General features: G+C 34.9%; 2 protein-coding genes across 6 annotated transcripts in view; one reads left to right on the forward strand and one right to left on the reverse strand.

Annotated features, from left to right (window-relative positions):
• LOC135222891 (thyrostimulin alpha-2 subunit-like) overlaps nucleotides 1–9876 on the forward strand; it is a 91035-nt gene extending 81159 nt beyond the window's left edge. The window contains exons 3-4 of the mRNA XM_064261267.1: nucleotides 3624–3799; nucleotides 7935–9876. Of these exons, the coding sequence (XP_064117337.1) occupies nucleotides 3624–3799; nucleotides 7935–8027 (269 nt within the window). The 3' untranslated portion in view covers nucleotides 8028–9876. The remainder of the gene's footprint in view (nucleotides 1–3623; nucleotides 3800–7934) is intronic.
• The window catches only part of LOC135222890 (alpha-(1,3)-fucosyltransferase C-like), a 323079-nt gene that overhangs the window by 115097 nt on the left and 181441 nt on the right, over nucleotides 1–26541 (reverse strand). The window lies entirely within an intron of this gene.

Raw genomic sequence — 26541 nt, forward strand, 5'->3', positions numbered from 1 at the left:
AACCATTACCATTCTTGGGCCCCTTTTCCGCCGAATTTTTTCTTACCAGAAGTAATGTTTTCGATAATATGCAATGCATTATAATATTAAGAATCCAAAACTAACAGCCACCTTTAAATTACAATAGAACTATCCCCAAAAAAGGCAGTCTGGTGTAAACTGAGTGCCATTAAGTAGATAGTTTTCTTCAGTAATAACACCAGGTTATTGATAACAACCAGTATATTCTGTGCAAGGAAAACGGAATATTTAAATGACAGCGTTTTGGCGAATAATTTCCTCCAAACTTTCCGAGTATTGCTATCGACAATAAGCACCCACGCGCACCTTCTATTCACACTACCAGTGATTACGTCTTCCGTTAACTATATCATTCTCTCTGGACATCAGCAATGCTCTTGTTTACATTTCTGAATGAGATATTCTTAGTTTATTCAAGTTAAATACCTTCGATTGACTTTCTGCTTACTTTACCCTCTTCTCAACCAAATAATTTTTTGAATACGTGGGTGTTAACAAAATTTTAATCCCTTCTCTCTTCATAACCCATAAGCCCTTCCACAATTAAGCCAGTTATAATTACTATGAAAAATTCTTTTATTGCCGAGTGTCATTTTATCTCGTAATTTCTCTTAATAAAAACATTCTCTTTGTATTATACCTAATGCAATATGTCACAATACCCTTCGCTGAGCACCATCGAGCATTCGATATTCTGCCATCTTTCGATTCTTTGCTGTTGCTGATCATCACAATAGTTGCAATCATTAATTTTTTTTTTTACTATTAGCAATGCGCCAACTCCTCATCAAAGCTACTTAAAGATATAAATTAAGCGAGAATGAATACAGAAGCTCTGGAAATGGTTTTTATATATCATAATTAAAATAAGTCAAAAGTTAATATAAAAAGGGTAATTTCCATTTTCAAAAAATACTCCATCATGTACAATATGTTAAATGGGATTATCTCTTTCTCAAAAATCGGGGTCATCAGGTGAATCATGAAATTTTGTTAGTTTATCATTTCTAACAGTGATAATTGAGTTTTAATGTACCATTATAACCAATACAGACCATCTCTCGCTGGTTGATAGGCAGTAGCTATTACGACAACAAACCTTTAGAAAGAATGGAAGAATTAATTAGTTATAAGTATTTTAGACAAGAAACTGGCAGTTTTCCTCAAGACGATGACATAAGTTAAAATCAATGAAATAAAGTTAAAACACTATATGAGCTGAACGTAAAAATACACAGATCTGCAACATTTAACCTTACTTCAGTATGAACTTTTCACTCCAGTTATATTCGATTCCCATGCACACACTATTGCTAGTTGGCCATTCTCACTGACTGATACATATAACCTACTTTTTCCTTCAGTTTCCTTGCTCTTGCTAACCAACCATTTAGCCTGACTGGCCTTGTTTCACTAATTATCCATCAATCTTGCACAGCTATATCTCTTAGAACCTACCTAGGCTTTCTTATATTTATTTCTCGACCTACTTATTAAGTATTCCCTAAAATCTCAACTACATTTTCGTGGTTTCTGACTTTTCCCTTACCACGTATCCTCCTAGGTTACCAATTTTTCTTGTCCACTTATTTCCTCTGTCCTCCGAAATACTTCGGTCAGTTCTCTTACCTTAGCACCCTTACTTCTAAGTTCACCATTGCCTATGAGGTCTCTACAATTTCTCTTAAGTTTTGTTCTACCATTGGTTATTTTGCAATGTAAGCAAATAATTTTCAATTTATTTTATTCCAACCAGCTAATTTGCTATTCTTTGTCAACTTCCTTCTCTCTAGGCAATTTTCTCACGAGTTCATTTCCTTTTTTCTAATTACCTCTAACTACTCATCGTCTCTCTCTCTCTCTCTCTCTCTCTCTCTCTCTCTCTCTCTCTCTCTCTCTCTCTCTCTCTCTCACCTCTTTTACAGGCATAATCCTTCTCAAAAATCCTTTTTCCTAGGCTGCTGCACTTTCCGTTTACATTCACTCTATCTCAATTCGGAGACCCGAGCTTGATGAAAATTATACCTTCAAGAATATTAATTTTAAATGGTCTTACCAAGAATGTATTAGTAAAACTCCTGGGTACCTTTAAATAATTCAATGTAATTTTAAGCAAGTTTTTTTACACAGAGCTTTAAAACTTTTAAAATTGAAGCCGTGTTTTTAATTGTTATGGTAGCACTAATAGCCTTCTTTGATCTGTAAAATAAATATGAAGTCTGCCGTGATTAGTAAATTTTTCAAGACATAGTCTCTTTCATTCCAAACTGATTTTTAATTAATATTATCGCAGCTTATGATTATTCATCCATTTGGCAAGGTAAATTAACATAAAACAACCCAATCAATCAATTTAATTTTTTTTTTTAGCTCACAGTGACTATCATTATAAAATAAGTTTCCAATTTCATACATTCATAATGTTGTGCTTGGGCCTCTGTCTTACGAATTTATCAGTTTTGAGAACATCGAACTAACTTTCGAAAACCCTCTTCTCAACTTCTTGTCCGTTAAAAACTGAATGCGAGTTCAGGAACATCACTCACCCACCCACCCACCACACACCCACACACACACACACACACACACACACACACACAGTATTCCTTGAGCTCTCAACAAACCTTAGCTGTCAGATTCAAGATGCGGCGACTAACATTGAAGCCCGAAATCCAATGGAGAAAATATGTATGAGTATACTACAAATACAAATGGTGTCCCTCCAAAGGCTAGCTACCTTGAATCATTCACTATCACGAGTCGTTTAAGCAAATGCTTCCCCATTTCCCCTTCCATCTTAGAAAACCACCGGAATTGAAGTCATTCGCTTTCGCCTTCCAATAAGCAGTTTGCATTGACAGTCAAGGAATTTCCATTTGAAAGAAATTCACTTCCCACTTTCCACTAACGTCAATTTTGATCTCACGCCCAAAATCCACCTGGGACGCTTTTGTTCCCGGAATCTCAGACAGTTTTCCCATTCCATCTAATCTGCTTTGTCGATCTTCAAGTGAAACAAAATCAGCGGATAAACTGGTGTAGGTTGTTCCTATGGGATCAGAAAAGAGAAAAGTCTACTTACAGTTGCAGCATGATAACATGTGAATTCCTCTTCTTTTTTTCTTCTTTTTTTAAAGATGTGAACTCTAATCTAGAACCTTTCTGTAAAAACAGGGAATGATGTTACAAGATTTACGAAACTATTCCCTTTTGCCAAGCTAGGCAATGGGAGAAAATTAAATCACATTACCTGTCTATTTCTATCTACCAAACATGATATAAACGGCTGAGGGCTATAACACGTTTGCTATAATACTGGTTGTCCGATCAGTTTACTTAACAAAAGTTGAATCAGATCAGGGACGGGTGATTATAAGAAAAAAGTGCAAAAAAGGGTAGAGGATGTTGATACATAAACCCCGTGACTCCATGAAACAAGTTAGGGGTAGCAACCTTGCTTAATATATATATAATATAGCCCATAAAAACACCAAAATATATTTTGGTATTTTTATGGGCTCCTTTTATTCGATGGAATTCTGTTGTAACAGGCATCTTTCAAATTGAATCCCTCTGAATCCTCTCTCTCCACCCTCCTACAGGGCACACGAGGAAGATAAGCATCCCGGAGTGCGTCGAATTCGACATCACGACGAACGCCTGCCGAGGATACTGCGAATCATGGTCGGTCCCTTCAGCGTGGCAAACGCTTCTCTACAACCCCCACCAGGTCATCACGTCCATCGGCCAGTGCTGCAACATCATGGAAACTGAAGACGTGAGTTATTGTCTTAGGCATAAATTGGTAACTTAGTAATCTAGCATCATACTATTTGCTATGTGAAGTATCCATAGGTCTTGATCAGCATTGTATCATTTTGATATGTGCAGTATTCATAAGGCTTCTATATTGTATCTTCTCCAAATGTACTTTTTCACAAGCCCTTTTAGAATTACAAGATTCTTGATATTTGGTGTAATCATAAGTCCTTTATAGTATTATATTTTTTTGGCTATGTACAGTAATCTCAGGCTTTTTTCTGCATTATGTCAATTTGCACTGTAATCACAAGGCCTTTCTAGTAATGCATCTTTTTTATAACCGCAGAATCCACAAGCCCTTTCGAGTATTTCGAGTATAAGCCTTCTTTAAATATGTGCATCACTCGCAATTCTTCTTCACTTAATGAATATTCTTAATATGCTCAGCACCCGCAAGTCCTCTTCTTAGTACTGCATATTCTTTGTATGTGCACAATCCATAAGCCCTATTTACTAAATAATCTTTTGAATATACGCAGTATCCATGAGCCAATTTTGGTATTGATATGAACAGTACTCACAGCTTTTCTTAGTATTGGAACACGTACAAGTACTTTTCATTACCACATCCTCTTCGTATGTGCCGCATTTACAGTCTTTCCAGAAAATGTCTATTCTTTGGTAGCAAACACGAAACTCTTTCAGTGGTAATTCATTTCATGGTACAAATTGGGATTGACTGAAAATTATACAACTAAGAATTACGTTATGGTGCTGTAATTCACTGGCCAATTCAAAAAGTTTATGTTTCTTAGTATTTCAACATCCATAATCTTTTCAGCTTCACGAGATTTCAAAACTTGCAATTCTTTATTCGAGAGGTTTTGTGCCAACGAAAATTCTTTTTGTACTTGAACGGTATTTTCCAGAAAAGGTTGAATTATTTTGGTTGCCAATAGATATTTGACCAGTAACCACTCGATCCTGCTAAAGGTAGTACATAACCTGAAGTTTATGAGCACTGATGCTTTATGAATCCCCGGTTGTGTTATCTTCTCACATCTTTGATCTGGAAAAATTTCAAATATACTGATATGGAGATAACTAGACAATCGAATAAAAATATAATAAACTCAACGAGTGACCGAAAGCCTGACAATAATTGTTGTGAAAAGCAACAGCAATTTTGGTACAATAAAATCCAATGTTATTAAGTTGACTGCAACCTATTGCAAAATAGATTCCAGTTACCCTATGTCGAAATAAATCCACTCGACACACAAGCAAGGAAACAACTAGACTCCTATCTGAAAGTGGGTCGGACGCTGCTATACTTTAAATTGGAGAGGAGGTCATTTGGCAAGTTAAAAGCCGAAACCTTGAAGTTTTGATAAGTAAGAGGAAGTTAGGGAAGTTATAGCGTGATCAGGGAAGAGACACGGCAACATCCGCTTAAGTAAAGCGATTTTGTGGTGCACTTGTACCCGGCAAAGAGATAGTTAGGCCTCGAAAAGTTCAGCAAAACTCGGCAACAAACCAAAGGATTTCTGTGCAGGAGCAAGACCTTAATCTTTTGCACGTAAGCGATAACACGTTATTTGTTGTTCTGGCTGTGGATAAGACGCTAAGTTTACAAGGAACTTTGGTGTATATACTTTCTCGTCTGCAGGCAAAGATGTGGCTTCAAAACATAACTTAAAGGGAACGAATCTCTCGAAAATTTAAGCACCAGTAACTTAAAATAAACGATTGTGGATCTACATTTCCTTCTGCCTTGAAAATAACCATTCTTCAATCATCATTATTACACGCAAGAAAGATTTATGACATTGTCTATTATTATTATTAATAATACTTATGTATTGGGTCCAAATTCATTCGGAGGTAAACCAAGTTTGCACCATCTAAACTATTTACGTTCAAGTTTATCTTAACTCTAAGCCTGCCTCTGAAGATTCCCGAATGGCACAATTCAGTTTCTTTGTTTTTATACACGTCATACATTTTCTTCGTTAGCTCTTCAATGCATACTAAGCGAAAACAATACAATTTACTCTAGTACTTCGAACACTGACACATGCAGTATCTCAAGAAAAGAATCTATATTATAAATTTCCATTTACAAGTCAAATCTTGTTACTTAATTTTTTCTAAAAATAATTTACAGGATATTTTGCGGAGTTGGCTCTAGTTCTGTTTGGCTTTTGATTTCGTACAAAAAAATTAAACAATTACTCAAATATCAAGATTGTACGATGGCGCCGACAACCCATGTAATTGCTTACCTAATGGACTGCAAGTTTATATTTTACCGACAAACTTTATAAAGTTCTTATTCACAGTCCTTGTCTTTCGAGAAGTTTGTTGCAAATTCAGCATCGTTTGGCCTTTGCAAGGTAAGGCAACATTGATCAATCTTTCTGGCCTATTTTGTAATCTAATCATCGGGCAATCATAATGCTATAAAGGGATGACAGAGGTTTGAGGATCTACTGCCTTCTTTTTCTCGGAATTTTACTTAAGCGGATGTTGCTTTCAAAATTCAAGGTCTGCGCTTATAACTTGCGAAACACCCTCATATCCATTGAAACATACAGCTATGTCAACCAGTTCTCAAAGAGAATCTGTTTTGACTCATCCTTGCTTTTTGTGTCTGCTGGATTGACTTTTGCCTAAAATAACTGGAATTTGTTGTATAACAAGTCTTGTGAATTCATACCATGGTCTTCAATTTCCATTTACTCTACTTAATTTAGTATTTGCAACGTGATCTTCAAAACAGATATTCCCTTGAATATAAAACTATCACAATCCTACACATTACAACACTATTATTATTATCATTAGTACTAAAGCAGCAGCAGTTGCTCTAGACGTCATATTCGCATAGGAAGATGGAATATCAGTTGGTATCATTTCTGTGAATAATCAATTTTTTACTATACGTTCCATGCAAATAACGCCAACAATTTTTCTGTAATTGAAGATTATTTAATATCATAGGAATAAAATGCTACTAGCGCTGAAAAAGGAGAGTACAGTTGGTAAAGGAAGGGGTGGGTGGCCCCATTCGGCTCATGGAGAGTCTCTTGGAAAATCGGTAGGTTCTGAATATTGGAAAGTCCCAGGGTAGTAGGATTAAAATATACGGAACTAGTTAAGTGATAGGTTTTGTGCAGGCAACACTGGTTTACAGAGAGGCATGACAACCAACCTAATGAGTTGGCTTGGTGGACTATAGCTTATTGTTTTGGATCTGACAGTAAATATCGGCAACGGACATCAGAGAAGCCAAATGTGATTGGTGAAAGTACATACTGCTTGTCCACCATCCAGTGGTTGCAATTCAAATATACAGGCCATCAGAAGTAAGAGAGAAGTCGTAATGGCATGGCCTGCGGATATTTATTGCCAGCTCAGAAAAAAAGCTATAATTCCATTTTCAACAAAGCTTTGTAAGTTCCATAAAATGTAATTTATTAAGGTAATATAATACATACGAGAGAAAATTATACCTAAATCCTCGCCTCGCCAGGAAGACCCGATAACGGTGCCAAGGGGAAGAAGTGACTTAAGCCCGTTTCCTTTAACATTCATTATACCTTTCTTGACCAAAGAAATTAATTCTGTACTGGTGTTTAATCGACTATGGCAGGTAGGAGCCAATGTGAAGAGCATAGGGTGTTGACACCCTCATGTCAAAATTCTACTATGAACAGAATAGTCAGTTTGCTCTCGACCCACAACTTCTACTGACATAAAAACAAAATTGTGTATTTAAAGCAGCAATTTCGGTTGCCACGTGCATTTGCAAAAAATAATAATAATAAATTAATGAATAAATAAAACAAAATTAATAAAATAAATAAAATGTAGTGATGCAGTAGTACGTACCTTATATACAGGCATCTCTCTCTCTCTCTCTCTCTCGTCTCTCTCCCCTTTCTCCTCTCCTCTTCTCTCTCCTCTCGCTCTCTCTCTCTCTCTGTCTCTCTGCTCTCTCTGCTCTCTCTCTCTCTCATATACATATATATATATATATATATATATATATATATATATATATATATATATATATGTATGTATGTATATATAAATATATACAAATGTATATATTCTGGGTAACAAGAATTTTTATTTTTCTGTCGCAGGTGAAAGTGAAAGTGATGTGCATAGACGGACCACGGGAGCTGATCTTCAAGTCCGCAAGGAGCTGCGATTGTTTCCACTGCAAAAAGTATTAAGAGAAGAGACGAGAGGAAATCGAAAACCAAGGGGACGTGACGGGTTTGAAGAGGGAAAATAATGATTGTGATAGAAATAAAGATGGAGATACCGGATCCTGGCTCACAAAGAACAGATTTAATTTTTCGTGGAGCAATAAATCTGATGAAAATGTGTCCCTTCACAACACTTAGATGTCACGAAGTAAATAGTTTAGGTAAATTGAGGAGGCTACATCAATAATTTCGCTAATTGCAATTAATACACCTCATCTTCAAAATCACTACATAATATATCACTACATAATATATCCAAATACCTTATGCAAGGTTTTTAAGCAAATGCAGAGTACTTAATTGGATATGGTTCTACTTACAAAATAAAACAATTATGCTGACACTAATTTACGAGACGAAAACTAATTACAAAATTATACATCGCAAATATGATCTACTATAGTCTAATAGCTTTTGAAAATAATCTTAAGGAAAAATACTCATTATTGAAAAACAAAAACCGTTTAGTAGCACACAAAGATTCACAACTTGAAGAAAGAGATCTGTGATTCATCTCATTTGTTTTCCTTTCTCTTATAGACTTTATCTTTTAAAAAAGAAGTCTAATGCTCCAAACATCTCCATTTCCTATCTGATTCCTTTTCTTGTCCTTTTTAAGATCTAGGCTACAAAACGGCCGAGACTGAACATTGCTTAGGTCTTTGCCCAAAAACGGGATGAGCGGAGATGACAATATAATTTTAAAGACTTACTGAATTTTGGAATAGCATTACGAACTCGTGTTCTGAAAATAATACTTGTACTATGGACTTTATTTTGAAAACATAGAATTACTTTTTCACTCTTGACTTCAACTTGAATGTCATGTGATATCTGTCTCATTTCGATCGCACTCTTAATAGCGGCAAAAATTTTTAAATGTAAATGATCGTTCAGTGGATTTCAGCTTACGTTAAGTCTTCTTTTACATTTACATTAATAAATATTTCGTCCAAGATCGTGTCGTTATCAGGGTCTGTACAAATTTTGACCGTAAACAACATTTTACAATATCATTATATATCTTACAAGTAAACTAAAACAGTTATTTGTAACGGTTTATATACAAACATTAAGCAAAGGAAACATAAAATTATGAGAAAATAATAGCTTTTAAACTGGAAGCCCTGGGATATTGATGCTGCAATAACTCTTTACTTGAAGTTACCTGTATGAATATAGAAACACTTCTTTACCTTATTAGTTACACAAACACAAGCTCCCATCCCATACAAAAATTCTCACTAATAAAATTATGAACGTTATTGAGATGTTATTGACATACTAGATGTTGTGAAGGAATGCATTAGTTCTAAGCATATCAAAATATGTATTTGTGAAGATTGATAAAAAGCTGTTACAAGTCATAAAGATATATGTTCCAATGAAAAAATTTTGACCACTTTTTCTTGATCTCGAAATTATTATACTTAATGGTACCAATATTCACTAGACACAATAAAACTATATCTTTATTACTGTTATTATTATACTTACTCTAGCCGCTGGTTCCAGACTGCTAAGGTTGTTTTTAAGCTTCATTTTAACAATTAGTTCTTTGCAAGACTGAAGTATTAACCATACGCTCAACTTGTATTATTATTATTATTTCAAAATGCACTAATATAATATCTGTTCATGATTTGTCATATTTACGGCTAAAAATCTAAATCATAATCTTAAGTCTTATCCAGTGTGATATAATTCAGAGAGACTGATTCCAAAATAATATTTACGTCCTCCAAGAAATTGTTTTCTAATAATATATATTCAAAGATTTGACAGAGTTGTAAATAAAATGTATTTCCTTTCATGGCCTTTGTTTCTTAAGCCCTCTGGATTGTATGGGTTAAGATTTATAATGACTATTAAAACTATTTTTATAACAATGCAGTATCATAGAACTATATACTGAGCATTAACAGTGACTGAGGTATTTATGTGCTCAATACAAGAATGTAGTTCATGTATGCAGTCATTTCCATGCACGACTGTTCATGGATGAGGTTGCTCTTTACTTTCCAAAATCAAAAAGATAGAAAATACGAAGATTTAAGGACTTCATTTATTACAGAAAACAGAGGATAAACTCTCCTACTTTCAATTATTATTTTTGGCCAAAGACTTCAAGAACGAGAAAATAGCCGACAAAAATTAACTGTCTCCTAAAATATTGCGTAATCTACACAGAAATATTATGTTTACCCATTTTTGAAAGAGCAAAAGATCACATGGAAAAAAGATAGAAAAAAGTATATGAAAGCATTAATGTTAACGATGTTCAGTTTTTTAGAAGTCACGATATTGTGTGTTCTAGACTGGTATAAAAAAAAAATAATGGTAAATCAGGAATATCACCGAAGAGAATAACAGCAAATACCAGCGATTTATAAAAAAAATAAATAAATAAAAATTCATAGCAGCTGCTACCAGATGTTTATTGTAAATAGTAATTCTCCACAGAAAGGGGCACTACATATGCATATGATCGCATATGATTCTTCTCATAAATAAAAGTACTTTGAATGTTGTAATTTTGGCTAATTGTAATTATTTTGCCTGGCTTTTGCATACTAATATTTAGTCCTGTGAACACGAAGCCTTATAAGTAACAAATATACAAATTAGTTTGTGTATATGCGTTTACAGTGAAGTAAATAAGTAGCCAATACTGTGCATGGCAATCACGAAAGCATTTTTTATGTTTTCGGTGGTAATTAACACTAATTTCAAGTACCCTTCTGGGCTAGCAATAGCTGGATGAGGCAAATGATTTGCCCTGCCATTATACTTCTGCTTTCAAAATTCTAAATCTTAAACACTGATATAATAATAATAGATCGCCGTCACTATCTACATGTCTACCGGGTATCGCTATCAGGCTACATTTCTAAAACCCCTATAGTTCTTAATTACGTTTTGTCGCAGTTAAAGTAATGATTATTTGGTCATCCAACATAATCTATTGGAATATAATGGACAAGCGAAAACATAAACAAGTAAATGGACAGAATAGCAGGATTATCACAGATAAAGACTGCAACGTTTTGAAAGTCATCGAACAGACAGCCATAAACGAGGCTTTGGAGCATTTACCAAAATGCAAATTTAATGAAGCTCAAGCGCATCTAGAGAGAGAGAGAGAGAGAGAGAGAGAGAGAGAGAGAGAGAGAGAGAGAGAGAGAGAGAGAGAGAGAGAGAGAGAGAGAGAGAGTTTTAATGCTCCTTTTACCTTGTATAAGAATTCAAACCGTCCTTCATAAAAATATAGAGTAAAAAGTGGTTCGTTCCATACATAAGCAAATCTAGACAGAAAGAGAGGTTCTGTTTCCAAAGAAACATGTAAAAATTTAAGATTCTAGCTTTTATCCTGGAATTTTTATTTTTCCTGAAAATTTGGTATTCAACTTGCTATCTTTTTCCCCAGTATCTATATTTTTTTTTATTTTTCCTTATATGGACTCTGAGACCAGTGTCCGTAGTGGATTACAACAAAATGCCTTTCACTTTTTCTCACTTTTTGAATGGCACAAAGAAATACAGATTGTACAGGTCTTTAAATCCAAATCTTGAGTAAAATTCGAGGTTGATGAAAGGATCCCTAGTACACAATAACAAGTTCCTCGCTGGACGAGTCGGTTGTGTATTCGCTTACTGATCTGGTAGCCAGAGTTCGCTCCCAGCAGCAGCCAGCGCAGAATCAAATGAATAAATTTCTGGTGATTGAAAATTCATTTTTCGATATAATGTGGTTCTGATCCCACAATAAGCTGTGGGTCCCGTCGTTAAGTAACCAATTGGTTCCTAGTAATGTAAATAAAATAGTTCGGGCCACCCCTAGGAGAGCTGTTAATCAGCTCAGTGGTCTGGTTAAACTAACTTTTTATGCAATGACAATGGCCAACGAGTCTAGAAGCTCCATTGCCGTGCACGGATAAATTAACAGTCAATAGTACGTCCGACTTCTCAAGTAGAGGCTGCCAAGGCACTATAATGTTACAGTCAAACTCGTTAGCCGCGACTATTATAGGTCCTCTTTTCATTATCTTTTTTTTACACAAACTTCGGTTACTGGGCATGAAGTATAGCGCAGTCACCCAACTGTAGGGTAAACAACAAAATTTAGGAGCCTGGAATGAGTGGCAGTTGGTAACAATGTTAGTCAAAACAACTAAAAATTGAGGGAAGTGGGTCATACTTTCGTGCCCTGCCAAATGCCGTCCAAGAAGCTATTATTCATTTACAGTTCAAGCACCTCCCTCCCATATACTATAAGAAGTAGATAATAAAGATTCTTTAATTTCCTTTCCAAAGCATCTGCAATACTTTATCCACCTATTATAACTCCTTCTATAAGAAATTGTCTGTGGAATCTAAAAGATTATGCAAATAGGAAGTAGTTAGGTACCTAAGATGCTCTCTTAGACTTGACATGCCATTGGCAAGAGAACCTTGATAAGGGTTTTGAGTGCAGAGTAATTCAAATAGGTTTTAGTGCTACCTTTAATTTAGTAAATCACAAGGCACATATTCATAAACTTCAGAATCTTGGAATGGGTGGATATCTTTCAGATTACTTCAAGATTTCCTTAGTGGTAGGCAGTAGAGTGGCTGTGGATGGGATCTTCATAGAACCAGGACCTATTGTGTCTACAGTTCCACAGGAGAGTCTTCTTGGTCCACTGTTATGTTTAGTATATACAAGAGACATGGTTGTTGGTCTAGGAAACAAAATTGTTCAGTAAGACAATGATGCAACACTTTGGATGCAATAAAGTCTCCTCCACTCATGACAAATTAAACTACCCTCAGACCTAGTCGGGACATGGGCCGGATCAGTGAATGGTGTAGTCGGTGGGGTATGAGGCTGAAATCCAGTAAAACGAAAAAAGGATTGGGTAGCATTTATGGTGCAGATTATGCACCCCATCCTACCCTTCAGGTAGATGGAACTTTATTGAATGAGTCTGAAGCTTTATCTTTTGAGAAACATCTAATGAAAGTTTAAACAAATACCGCACGAAAGCTTGGTCTTGTTCATGGGACTTCATATATTTATTAAAGATAAAATCAATGCAACCTGTTTAAGGTCATTTATGCTTCCTTTACTCGAATACTGTTCTCTGGTGTGTAAGTCTGCCTCTGTCAGAGATTTATCTCTTTTAAATAGAGTGGTTTGTGGTGGTATTTCTGTTTCCTAATAATAGCAGTTATGACTTGGACCATTGACGGATAGTTTCTTGTTTGTCATTCTGAACTGACCCCTGATCCTCTTTACCTGCCAAGAACAACCAGATTCGCTGAACAGCAGCACCGATGTGCAGTATATGTGCCTGGCTGTCGAACTTCTCAGTTCTAGAGGTTCTTTATTTCTCACACCAATTGGAACTTCAGAAGTTCAGGAAAGGATGCGATGCATTACTACCGTAATATTATGCTCCTTGACTTTTAATACATTTTTTATCTATTTATTAATTTATTTTTTCTTCTTAAATAACAAACCTCTTTCTGTATTTCCCTTTAACTCCTCTTAAAACTTCCTAATGAACACTACAATCTTTGAAACTTGTATTCCATGTCTGTGTTCCCTGTGAGTTTGATCTATATGAATGGGCTTCGTCTTCTTAATAATAATAATAATAATAATAATAATAATAATAATAATAATAATAATAATAATAATAATAATAATAATAATAATAATAAAATGATACTAACAAAGTCTTAAACATAAATGACGAAACAAATGTAGAATCCTTATCTCCCGCCCAGGGAATTCCAACCCACACACACGATAGGTTAAGGTGAGGTTAGTTTTTACTTTTCTTTTCCGAAGAAGGTATGTGTACTTCTACTCATACATGCATAAGCCTGGCGAATTCAGGTACATCTTGCTAGAGCTGCAATAGACCCATCATTCCCTTGGTACTATAAGTTGTGCTCAAGTGTTTGTGTTCATATATATATATATATATATATATATACTATATATATATATATATATATATATATATACTATATATATATATTATATATATATATATGATATATATATATCTCTATATATCTATATATATATATATATATATATATATATATATATATATCTATATTTATATATATATATATATTTATATTATATAGTTATATATAATATATATATATATATATAGTATATATATATAATAATTATGGTATTGAACTCACTTTAAAATTGAACCCAGGTTCCTCAAATTAAGGCACGTACGCTATGTGCTGACCTGCGTGGTCATAAAAGAAGTTGGAACCTATGTACTTCTTTACCTCAGGTTTTTCCTGGCAGGCTGCCAGCTAACTTGTCAGCAAGTCACTTGGTGGTATTTCATTCGAATTATTCCTTCAACGTGAAAATTATGAAACTAATCAACACAAGAGCACGCATTTCACAGAAATACATTTCTGACTCACATCAGGATCTAACCCAGGCCTCTCAAATGAAAGGCAAGGGCATTACCAACTGCTCCAGTAGTCATAAATGAAGAAGTAATTAGGTGCCAACTTCTTTCATGACTTGTGTTCGATCTAGATGTGAGACAGAAATTTATTTCAGTGAAACATGTGTTCCTGTGTTTGTTAGTTTCACATACAAACAAACAAACACACACACACACACACACACACATATATAGATATATATATAATATATATATCATATATATATATATATATAAATATATATATATATATATATATATATTGCGGTTGTCAAACTTTTTTAAAGAGTTGGTAGCATTTATGGATTTTACTTTTGCCATTTTTGTCAGCTCAGCCTAGTTTAAGTCCCGAAAGTTGAATTCGGAGAAACATACCTTCAGCAATTGTGTTTTTTGGAGTGTGTCGCGGTTAAAAACTAAAGTTTTCTTATGTAGGCTTACTCAGATAATGAGACAGTAAAATAAGAAAACATAAACTATTGCAGTAAAAGTTGCAATACCTCCTGGCAGGAGAATATGCTAGACATGAGCTAAATAACAAAATTGATCCACAAACCAATAACATCAATTACCTTCGTTTACCACCAAAATATACGCAAAATCAAAAGCGATGTGTCAACTGTTGTATTCTTACTGTCTTCAGAGGTAAAAATAAGATCATTCTTTTACCGGTGAAACTGATACAAACCATCTATAATTTTAGAGAAGTTAAAAATAATTAATACAATCGCGTTCAACTTCCGCAAATGAGGGCACAGAGACATGTGGTACATTCCCTGTTTTTTATCAGAAATGAGAGAATAAAAAAAACAAAGAAAAAATTTTTCAATCCACCGTCTGCAAAAGAAATGAAAGAAAGTTGCCCAAATTAAATGCTACATAGTTATGAAGTTCAAGTTCAATATCTTTCCTTTTTGCAGAAATCAATATACGCTGATATTATTAATAGTAGTGTTTGCAACAATATTAGGAAAAAAGTGAAAATCCTTGTTTTTGTTTTTTCACTTCTCAAACAGCGTAAAGATCGTACACGCAAAAAGCAGATTTAAGTACATTATTATTATTACAAAAATTGTGATATAAGTAAAACCATTCCGCTTGACATGGTGCTATCCCATTGAACTGAAAATTAATAACCGCCTCCGAAATTACCTTAAGCCAAAGTGACAATGACCTACTTTGGTAAATAGCATTGCCACAGTTTCTGAATAACCTCGTTAAATGGAACTTAGTTACCCTATTCCCATTTAAGTACCCGCATGCATCTTACAGACAGTGAATTAACTTAAAGGGCAGACAATTAATCAAAGACAATGGAAGCCAACCCAGGCCTTGATAATTTTAGATGTTTGATCTATAAAGTATGTCGTACGTATAAAAATAGGAGGTTCTGGCTATTCTAACTTTCAATGACCTATTATATGGCGGAATCCACAACATCCTTAGGTGGAAATTTTCTGTTATGTATGCTTTAGTAAATCTTTCAACTTATTTTCGATATAAAAAACTTTTAAAAGAAGTCCTTTAATATATGAATAAATTTTGAATAGTAACTATCACTAGGAAACATCATAAAATTGATTGATACAGTTGAAAATGGGAATTAGTACATTAAATTAGTTCCATTTCCATCCCCTAAACTGAGATCTTTAATGATGTTAAGTTAGTGTTCTGGTAACCATCAACAACATGAGTACTTGAGGGTAAGCCCGATTAGGAGTCGATTGCTCGTATAAACGCCCTAAGATTTCTCTTGTCGTGTTCTTCTCTGGAAGGCCTTAATTACTCCTACGACTAAAAGTGGTATATGCCATGTTTCAGCATCTTGCCGCCAAGCTTTGTACACCAAGTGGTCACTTAGCAAAATATTATTCACAACCTTCAAGTAAGTGGTATTAACAAGGCAAGAAAATGCAAGACTTGTGTCGCTGCCAATATCGGTTATTTTCAACAGAGCTTGGCGTGAAGATGTTAAAACAAACAAGTCAGTATCACCAAGTGACACCAGCTTTACTGGGTCATCTTCATCCCTCTGTAAGAAGTGCACATCCCACTGAAGAACTGCCTCTTCGAGAAAACAAATCCAAGTCTGAGAGAAACAGAAAAGGAGACAGGTGATATTTCATCTACAGCACTTGAAAAATCAAGTGGCTCTGAAATGAAAGGATACCTTTGGGAACAGTTTCAGAGACCAGGAATATGAGATAAATTCCTTTCCATCACAATTCATGGATGTTGTGGATAACGCCATCAATTTAAAAGAATTATGAAATGAAAATGGATTCGATGTTGTTGAGATATGAAGCGCAATAAAGGGAAAATTAAAACAAATATGGCTATACTTTATGTCGTTAAATTCCTGTCTGAGTGTCAATTACGTCGAAATTTAGTTTTTAAGCGTTCCTTATGCTTAATAGCTTTTGGGTTTTACCTAAATAAAGCCCATAGTTATTTCCTTTTCGATTTAACCGTACAAGGAACAGGATGCCATTCAGTAAAATTTAGTATTTCATTTTCTTCTTCATAATATTTAGCTCTTGATGTACTAACACACGGAAACAAGAATACAATTTTCCTAGTACAACTGTAAAAAGACGGAATACAAAATTCATTACCATATAAGGTCGAAGGTCATATGGCTTATCTTTTTGTACATCTAAATAAAAAAAAGGATGATCTCTCACGCTTCCTTTAAGATCTAGTTTTTGTGGCAAAAAAAAAGTAAACAAAAGGTTCTGTGAAAATACCGAAAGAACAAGGCTAAACAAACCTTGAAAGTTGTAATAACGGAAGCACTTCGTGTAAAGCATCAAACTTCTTGCATAACAAAATGAACTTCATCCTCTTCCTTAGTCTACTTAAGAGGATGAATTCAATTTGGTATATTTAACGGATATAAAGTTGTGTAGTTTCTCTGGTACAGAAGTGGAACAAAGGTATGAATGAAATTAAAATACTTCATATGCTAGAGAACACTAAAGCATTAGTCTCATTATCATGTCTTATTAAAGTAAAACTGAAACATCTTTAATTAAGTAAGATGAATTTATATATAAAGGCTGAAATAATGAAAAAATTATATTTGCTTATACTGATTTGCAAAAGTTTTTGTTTGAGCGATTTTTTTTACCTAAATACATCTTGAGTCACTGATTTTTTTCCTTAAATTTTGCATTTCTCAAATAATATATTCATGAAAAACACTCTCATACCTAGTGATGGATTAATAAAAATCATATTAGAATCAAATTATTATTATTATTATTATTATGACTACTACTACTAACTCAAAAAGGTCAACACGCTAAACAAATTCTCGCAATATAGCAAAGTGTATGCGAAAAAGGGATGGTTTAGAATTATGACTTATACAATACAGTAACGGGAATATACGAATTACAGTAATATTCTATTGTAAACTCATATCACACCAGAGTTAATGAAGATTATTAACATTCTAACCCCACAGGTTAAATCAATTTAACAAATCCTCCATGCCGTCGGCCTGGATACCATATTATTATGGGACGAATTAGGAGGAAAACTGAGACAGATTTAAGAAAGAAGAAATATCATACCTCGCTAGCTCTTCCACGCCTCTCTCTCTCTCTCTCTCTCTCTCTCTCTCTCTCTCTCTCTCTCTCTCTCTCTCTCTCTCTCTCTCTCACGAATGCTTAGAGGCCAAACGTGCCGGAGGAGACCCTACTGGCATGTATGAGATCAAAAGAAATCGTGAGGAAAAACACCATTTTCCTAGAGTAAAAAGTCGGATTACTTTCACTTTTACATACTACAGCGCCAAGAAAGTGTTAATAAGAATTTATGGTAAGGCATCATACAACTTTTCTTAATTCCCTCCGGCACACGGGAACTAAATGCTGAAGTATCTGAATATCGCTTCGCTTTATGAGTAAATTTTCATTTACAGATAAGGCAGATTTCATTAACATAGTATAATAACTTCAGATAAAGCTTCATAGTTTTATTCCCATTATGATTAAAGTAGCAAAAGATTCCTATCGCAATTTTCAGCCCAGATGAAGTTAATTTTAAGATTCCTATTTCATAAAACAAATCCAGAGATCTATGAATTTTATAGGTTAATTTGTTTTAACGCAACAGTAGATATAAAAACAAGATTATCTATTACAAAGTTACACGAACATGACAAGCAGTTCTGTGCCAGGGATAATGTATATCATTCAACGTGAGCAGCTGAAAGTGGTTAGACAAACCACAATAAAAAAAAAATCACTTTACTGTTAAAAAAAACAAGCATCCAAAAGTAGTATGGATATACCAAATATCTACAATTGTAGGAAAAATGTACCAGCGATGCTGCCTGCATTGATTTTGTGGGTAAGCAAAGTTACAGCTCTCCTGTAAAAGGAGAAATAAACAAATATATATTTCCGTAACGATCATTACATAGTCTTCAAAGTATTAAACGCTATTATTCTGACTTGACCTTTGGGAAATGTAAGGATTAGAGACTACTCTGACCTAAGTAATCACCATAGAATATAAAAATTCAAGATTCTTGGCATCCAATGATTTTTGGAACATGGACGCTCGTGGCCATAATCTCCTGAATTCGTCATCATCTGCTCTATCACATAATCGTTATTATTACCGTATCATAGAAAATACAAAACGCAGGACAGAAATAAGCTCAATATCCTCAATTTTCCTATCAGCTGAGGAACATTAAAGTTAACCGCTAACGGTTCCGGACAAAAAGATGCTCTACATTAAGCATATGATAACAAGGCGTGATCCGAGTTCCAGCTTACCTGGACCGCAAGCAAGATTTTCCTCTCACGCATAAGTTATAAGCATTTTTATCTAACTTTTAACGTAGATTAAAATGTGCTAAAGTCTATAGTCAAATAGAGTCTTGTTGCACCAACGAAAATTAAGATAAATACATATTTTATCAAATATAATTTTTCTATACTGTTTAACATGCACATGATTTATTTTTTTTATATTTTCACTCTCTTAAATAAAACATCCATATCCTATCCTAAAATTCTTGTTATTTTTAACTCAATGCAAAAAAACCTTTTTCACGCCTTTTTAGTTTCTTCGACAGCCCTTTCCTAACCCCCGAACAGAGCAAAAAGAACAGCAACAAAGTAGTTTGTAGACTTATTCCCTGGGTAAGCGAATATGGGTTCATTTATCCTTGCACCTGTTAAGGAGACGGACACTCCTTTTACCCTTCAAACGCTCTTGGGAAGCCACAACTCCGTTTTATGTTCAATAGATAAACAACGCTGGAAAGAGGAATTATAAAATTTCCACTACCCATTGGTAATCTAGTACTGTCCAATTTAACAATTTCTAAGCGTCGGGTCCGCTATAGGTAAACCCTTCATCCATTCATTCAAGCAGTGGCATTCTTCTTGCTGATTGTCGAGCTGCACCGTTATTGAATCACCAACGATTGCCGATGAATAAGCAGAAATCCCATCTGTTACCAAAAGTCACACTCCTGCGCTCCCCCAAATCTTCCTTTATTTAAACCTATGGAGAACGAACAACAGTTGTCTGTCTCTCACCATATTCCCTATTTGTTTCTTCTGTATATTATTGTAAAATCATAGTCAATTTTTTCTAAGAAAACGTGCCTTTTTACCCTTGTTTAGAATAAGAATATTTTTTTCTTAGAGATATATCTGACTTAAATATTGTCAATATAATTGTCTTGAAATTCATAACGATTAAGCTCATGAGAAAAAGACTGATTTATGTTAACCCTGTAAGAGTAAGATTTTTCCTTCCAATATGTTCTTGTCACTAACTGGATGGATAACCGTTAATGAGAGCCACACATCAGGGAAATAAGGAAAAGAACGTTGGCATAATTCCTTTGTCTTGACAAAAAAAAAAAAGGGAAAAGCATAACTGAAACTGGTAACACACCGTATGAGTCCACTGTGAGCAGAACAACAGGAGGAATGAGTAACTGTCCTCCTTTCAAGTTACTTTTTTTATCAAGTAGCCTCTATATTAGAAAAACAATAGTATTATGTTTCTATATATTTCTGGTGCACAACAACGGAAGTATAAAAGCAATGAAACTCTATGTTTAGACTTGCCGTCGTCCAGCTAGAGGCAACCTCGGTCACCACAGGCTTATATATGTAAGTATCCAGGATGTAAGTATATTGGTTCTAACTTCAAGGAGGAGGTACGTGACCTACCTAGTTTCGGAACTGGTCTCTCGACCCTCTCTTAAAAAGTACCGTGACGATATAGGTATACTGCAAACGGCACTCACCGTACATTACATGGACCTAGAAACTGAGGAAAATACTTCAGTATATTATATAACGAAACCATGTTAAAACGGGGATTAAGACCTTATCTACTCTCCAATCCAATGAGTGCCGTGGGAGTAATCTGACCTAAACCACTAGATTAGTGGCCTGACTTAATTAACTAGTGATTTAGATGGGGCTCATTTTAAAAGCTAATGGTTGACTCCAGCCTTTGAATGAAAAAGGGAGGAAAATTTCTTCCCTAGTTCTACCAATACCATCAGTATTGTTATGATCGATGTCAAATGATCTGATAACGAGAATTTTACGTGGTACACTTTCACTGCAAACAATATTTACTTTCCAAGCGACTGTAAATATTTACAAAAAGTTTATTAAACATGTACAGTAAGTTCCAGAAGTGAAGCGACAAATTTCAGAGGATTTCGTTCTAAATTCACTAACTGGCAACTTCAACTCGTAGCAGAAAAACTTATTTTTTTTTTCTACAGTGAAAGCTCTATCAAGCAAAATAAAGCTAACATATGATGCACAAATATCAAATCTATGATATTTATAACAATCATAAGAAAAAATTAAGGTGATAGTAATTATTTTAAAGTATAGTAATTACTTCAAACTATAGAAACGAAAAAATTTGAAATTCTCGTTCAACACAGGATTACCAACATTACCAATGTATATTTCGAGCAATGTGGAAACAAACATTTAGTATCATAGTGTATTATCAATTATTTTAGCGAAGATGCATAAAACCATGCAAGTATCAGTGGAATATAAAGGGAAAATCTCCGCGACATTAAACATAATCAAGCATGAATGCACTTAGATTCAATAGAGAAGTTGGGTGTGGTTGGTAGTTCTGATTCTAGCTTCTAGGACCGAGCATAAAACACCATCTTCGAGAAAGGCTCTAACTGCTACTGATACCTTCAGGTGACTAGGCCTAGTTTCGGGCATTGCAAGGCTTACAATGCAGGGCCACTGTTTGTTATTTAGGCAAAGATAGAGCCTTCAGGACCGACACCAGGACCTGTCCTTGCACCTGGGAAACAGACTCGCTATATAAAAAAATAAGAAAGACGGTCGCAAGCAAAAAGAATACCCGTAAAATCACCACCTGGTTAAGTAGGGAGACGACAGACCCCAACCACCCCTCCATCTACCTCTACCTCTATCCACAATGCTAACTCCACCTTTTTCACTTCAACCTTTTACCTCAAATCTTCGAAGCATATCCCAACCGTGAAATTTAAGACTGAATTTGCGTAGGTGGGCGTATCATAAGGAAGTGATATCACCCAAATTCATATTTCCACGGGCAACCAGTAATCACTTCGATCCAGTCAAGCATTATTGTATAACAGAATGACTAGATGAAAAGGTCCACAGAGAGAGAGAGAGAGAGAGAGAGAGAGAGAGAGAGAGAGAGAGAGAGAGAGAGAGCATAACAGGAGATACTCGAATTAAAATAATGCTCGCCAAGCATATTCACACTCCGGGTCGTATGGACAAAAATAGTCTCACTTATGCCCTGAAAAAAAAAAATGTGGAAACCTACGAAAATACTTGTTTGGTGCGACCCTGAACGCAACTCCACATGCAAAAATTTGCACAATCGAGAAATTCGATGAAATTATTAACTAAGAAGCCGGAAAATATATTTCCTTGATTCTTGAAAAAGGCCTAACTATGTAACCAATGCTAACACCAACTTGTGTCTTATTTATCTTTCATTTAATCAGATGCTAAACTTCTCTGTGCTTTATCAAAATAAATCATAATAACTTTCGATATAACGCTATAAAAGTTAGAAAGTTAATATACAAATATTAGTCCAATGCTTATGCACTCGATTCCTCTTGCCACTCGATGGTGAACACTTGATGTCACACTTTGAGAGCCGCAGATGTTTCTTTGGAGAAATTCGTTTTTCTTTTTTTCTTTTAATATACAATTCTTGAGCTAACATTGATCATTCACTGGGGAAATACTTTCTGTGCTTATACAGTTAATCACTGATATGTATTATCAGATAACTGGGATGACAATAATTGGAATAAAATATACTAACTGGCAACATCACGAGTTTCTAAAGAAGTACTATCTATTCTGAGATTTGTGGCTTCACTTCTGGAACTTACTGTACCTAACGAATTTTTTTATGCAATTACGCACTTATAAAGTTCCTCATTGGAGGAGTTGTTTACGTACTCGCCTACCGATTTGGTAGCTTGAGTTAGCTTCCCGCTCTGCCAACGTGGAACAGAGAATTTATTTCTGGTGAGTAGAAACTCCTTCCTAAATATGTGGTTCGGATCCCACAGTAATCTGTAGATCCCGTGGGTAAGTAACCAACTGGTTCCTAGACACGTAAAAATATCTAATCCTTCAAACCAGCCCTAGGAGAGTTGTTAATCAGGTCAGTGGTCTGGTTAAAATAGGATATACTTATCATTTTAACACACACACACACACACACACACACACACACACACATATATATATATATATATATATATATATATATATATATATATATATATATATATATATATATTCCTGCTGCCATACGGCCTTTCTCTTGACCTCAGTAAACGCTGGATCTTTTAATAACTTGGTGGAAAAATGAGCTGTGGACAGCGGTCGACCCACAGTTCTTGCTGATGTGGGCTCGCTAGGGCATGTACTACTCATACAAATACATGTATATATTTATATTACTTGCAAATTTCTACCCCTAAAGATAGTATATTTTCATGGAAAAAGTCGAGATTGTCACTAATTTGCTGAGAACCGTAAATAAATAAGAATGTGCAAATGTGAAAACGAAATTATACACCTTGGAGGAAAGAAATGACAGACTTGAACAAACAGCAATAAATAAAGGGAATGGTAGAATAAATTTCGGAATATCGCTTGAATAAATAAAATGTATATGGAAACAATTGCTCAGAAATAAACAGTATTAACCAAAGCTGTGCAAGTCACTCATTCATATTCCCTTCTTAACCAACACAGTGATAATACGCAACATACTTTTAAAGAAAAAGTATGAGGCCATTTTACACAGAGAAAATCTTGAGAGCAAATATTGTAAATAAGACTTTATTTAAGTATACAGCCAGCAAAGTAGACTATGAAAACCTTTACTGTAATACCTAGGAAAGTTATCCAATACAAGTTTAACCTTCGTTGCATCAAATTAATAACTTTATGATCCGCTGTCTTATTCAATTAAAGGCAGGAAATGTGCTCTTGCTGCACATGAAAGTTAATATGGACATTCGTGAGCCAAGAAAATAATGGTACTATGCATATTGTCAGAATTTATGCATGGAGCCTTTTACTGAACTTCACACTTTAGCAAAACTTGATTAACAAGCAAACTTGTAAAGCATAGAGAAAGAATGGATAACCACAAAAATATACAATAAAGCACTTAAAATATACCATGTTACAACAATTCACTGTTTTCTTCAGATTTTATATCCATTAATAACCGTCCTCTACTATTAATGAAGGAAATATTTTAAATATTATGCATATTCAGAAGAACAGGAACATGCAATGAAGCACGTGTGAGTCTTTTCTAAATATAAAAACTCGAATTAGACTGCAATAGCGATTCTAGAACCAGTGGTATGTCTCCTACTGGTAAGCTTACCAGTAGGAGAAAACACAAAATAAATATGACATTACATTACTACTTTCAGAAGGTAATATATACAAGAATCCTCCGCCCCTCTATCTCTTTCTCCCCTGGTGTTTTCACCTCAAATTAATATATCTGTGTACTAAAAGCAAGCATCTTTCTCTCTCTCTCTCTCTCTCTCTCTCTCTCTCTCTCTCTCTCTCTCTGTGTGTGTGTTTGTGTCTGTGTTCTCACTTCTATGTCGAGTCGCTATTTCTGAAGCTCTCTCTTGGCGTATTCCCAATAAAATAAGGTGTGCATAATGTTATTCTGTTCAACAATTTTTGTGCACTTCCATAAAACCAGTCTCTGACTGTCACCGTGTACTAAGGGCAAGCATTCTCTCTCTCTCTCTCTCTCTCTCTCTCTCTCTCTCTCTCTCTCTCTCTCTCTCTCTCTCTCTCTCTCTCCGTGCCCCATGTACACTGCGTGCTTGGAGAGGCGACCCGTGAGACTACAGCCCCTCCAGGTATGTTTTAGATAATGCATCTCGAGGGGGGGCAATATTTCTTGAGGGAAAATAAACTGAGATGACTTGAAGTTATTTACATTTAAAATACCAACGAACGAAATATACAAGCCACATTGCAACCGAAATTGAAGGGAAGAAAAAACTTACATGCTTCCTCGCTTAATTCTGTGTATCACAATAAAGACGAATTTATCATTGTATATGGAATATACAAACTTGAACTCCCAGTTTAGTTCTGTGGTGTTTGGATGCAGTGAGATACGCACAACGGTCTCCGCACTCATATTAATTCATTTTCCGTCTGACAAATGAGATCTTCGTTTCTCCACTTTCTTCCTTTGGCGTCATCATACAGGGAAAATGCCATTTTCACATGTCGTTTTAGCTTTAATCCCACCTGGATGATGAGATACTTTGCTGGAAAAACTTGGAATGATTGTTACTGCTTTATGCAGGTATGGCGCAAAAGGTGATCTTTAATTCGAGGGTCATCGAAAATATTTAATGCCAAGAAATTAAAATTTTGACAAGAATGCAAGTGTTTGCCATGTATCCCTATGACCATACTAACCCCTTAAAGGCTTAAACGGTCTTTAAGCGAAATGTGTGATTCCAGCAGAGTTTATTATCCTTATCCCCTCGTTTAGGGACAAATGATTAAATCGCTTGATGGTATTGTAATTAAGCCTCCCTTTAACAATTAACAGTTAAATACGGAAGGTGTTCTTTCTTATCTGATGGATTGCATATACCTATACCTGATTTCAGTGAAGTAGTAGTAGTAGTAGTAGTAGTAGCAATCCTATGGAATACAAAATGGATCTTAAACTTGTACGGTTGGCAGAGTTATTTGCCATAACACACACCATCCCTTAAGAGAAAGCAACCCTTCCTCCTCTGCAAACGTGTGCCCCAGCTTGAAAATCTGAGGAATCACTTACACCTAAATTCAGTTTCAAAGTTAAACGAGTTACGCCTGCCAAAGCGTCGTACAAAAGGACACAAAAATTGGAATCGAATATAAATTCCGGTTCGCTGAACACTTTTATTTACGTGTCCGTTGGTTCAACAAAAAAATAAATAAATAAATAAATAAAAATAAAGAAAACAGGGAAAAGTTACGGCTACAAAAAAAAGGAATAAATGGAGTTATGTAAGGATTTAAAAAATAATCTCCAAAGAGGTAATGAAAATTTTTTCCGGCCCTTCGCTTCTCCCCCGTATAATTAGCCTCCAATTATTTTTACAAATAATTTGAAGAAGACTGAATAGATTTTTTTTATGACTCCCAACAATCGCATTTAATCTTTTAAAATTTATCGTTGTTCCCAAAAAAAGAAGAGGAGGAAAACCAATTGGCGATAGGAAATAGCTTTACCTGGGAACTTCGCCTTTATTGCGCGCCCCAATCATATTTACTGTACCTAAAATTAGGATGTAAGAAAGGACATGTGAATTATAAGCTTAATATATTTCGTGCCTTTTATTTTACGCGTTGTAACAACGAAAATTTTGAAGAACCGAGAAATGCAAATTAAGCATATTTCACTTC

The sequence above is a fragment of the Macrobrachium nipponense genome, chromosome 8 (genome assembly GCF_015104395.2).
Source record: "Macrobrachium nipponense isolate FS-2020 chromosome 8, ASM1510439v2, whole genome shotgun sequence".
Taxonomy (NCBI): Eukaryota; Metazoa; Arthropoda; class Malacostraca; order Decapoda; family Palaemonidae; genus Macrobrachium; species Macrobrachium nipponense.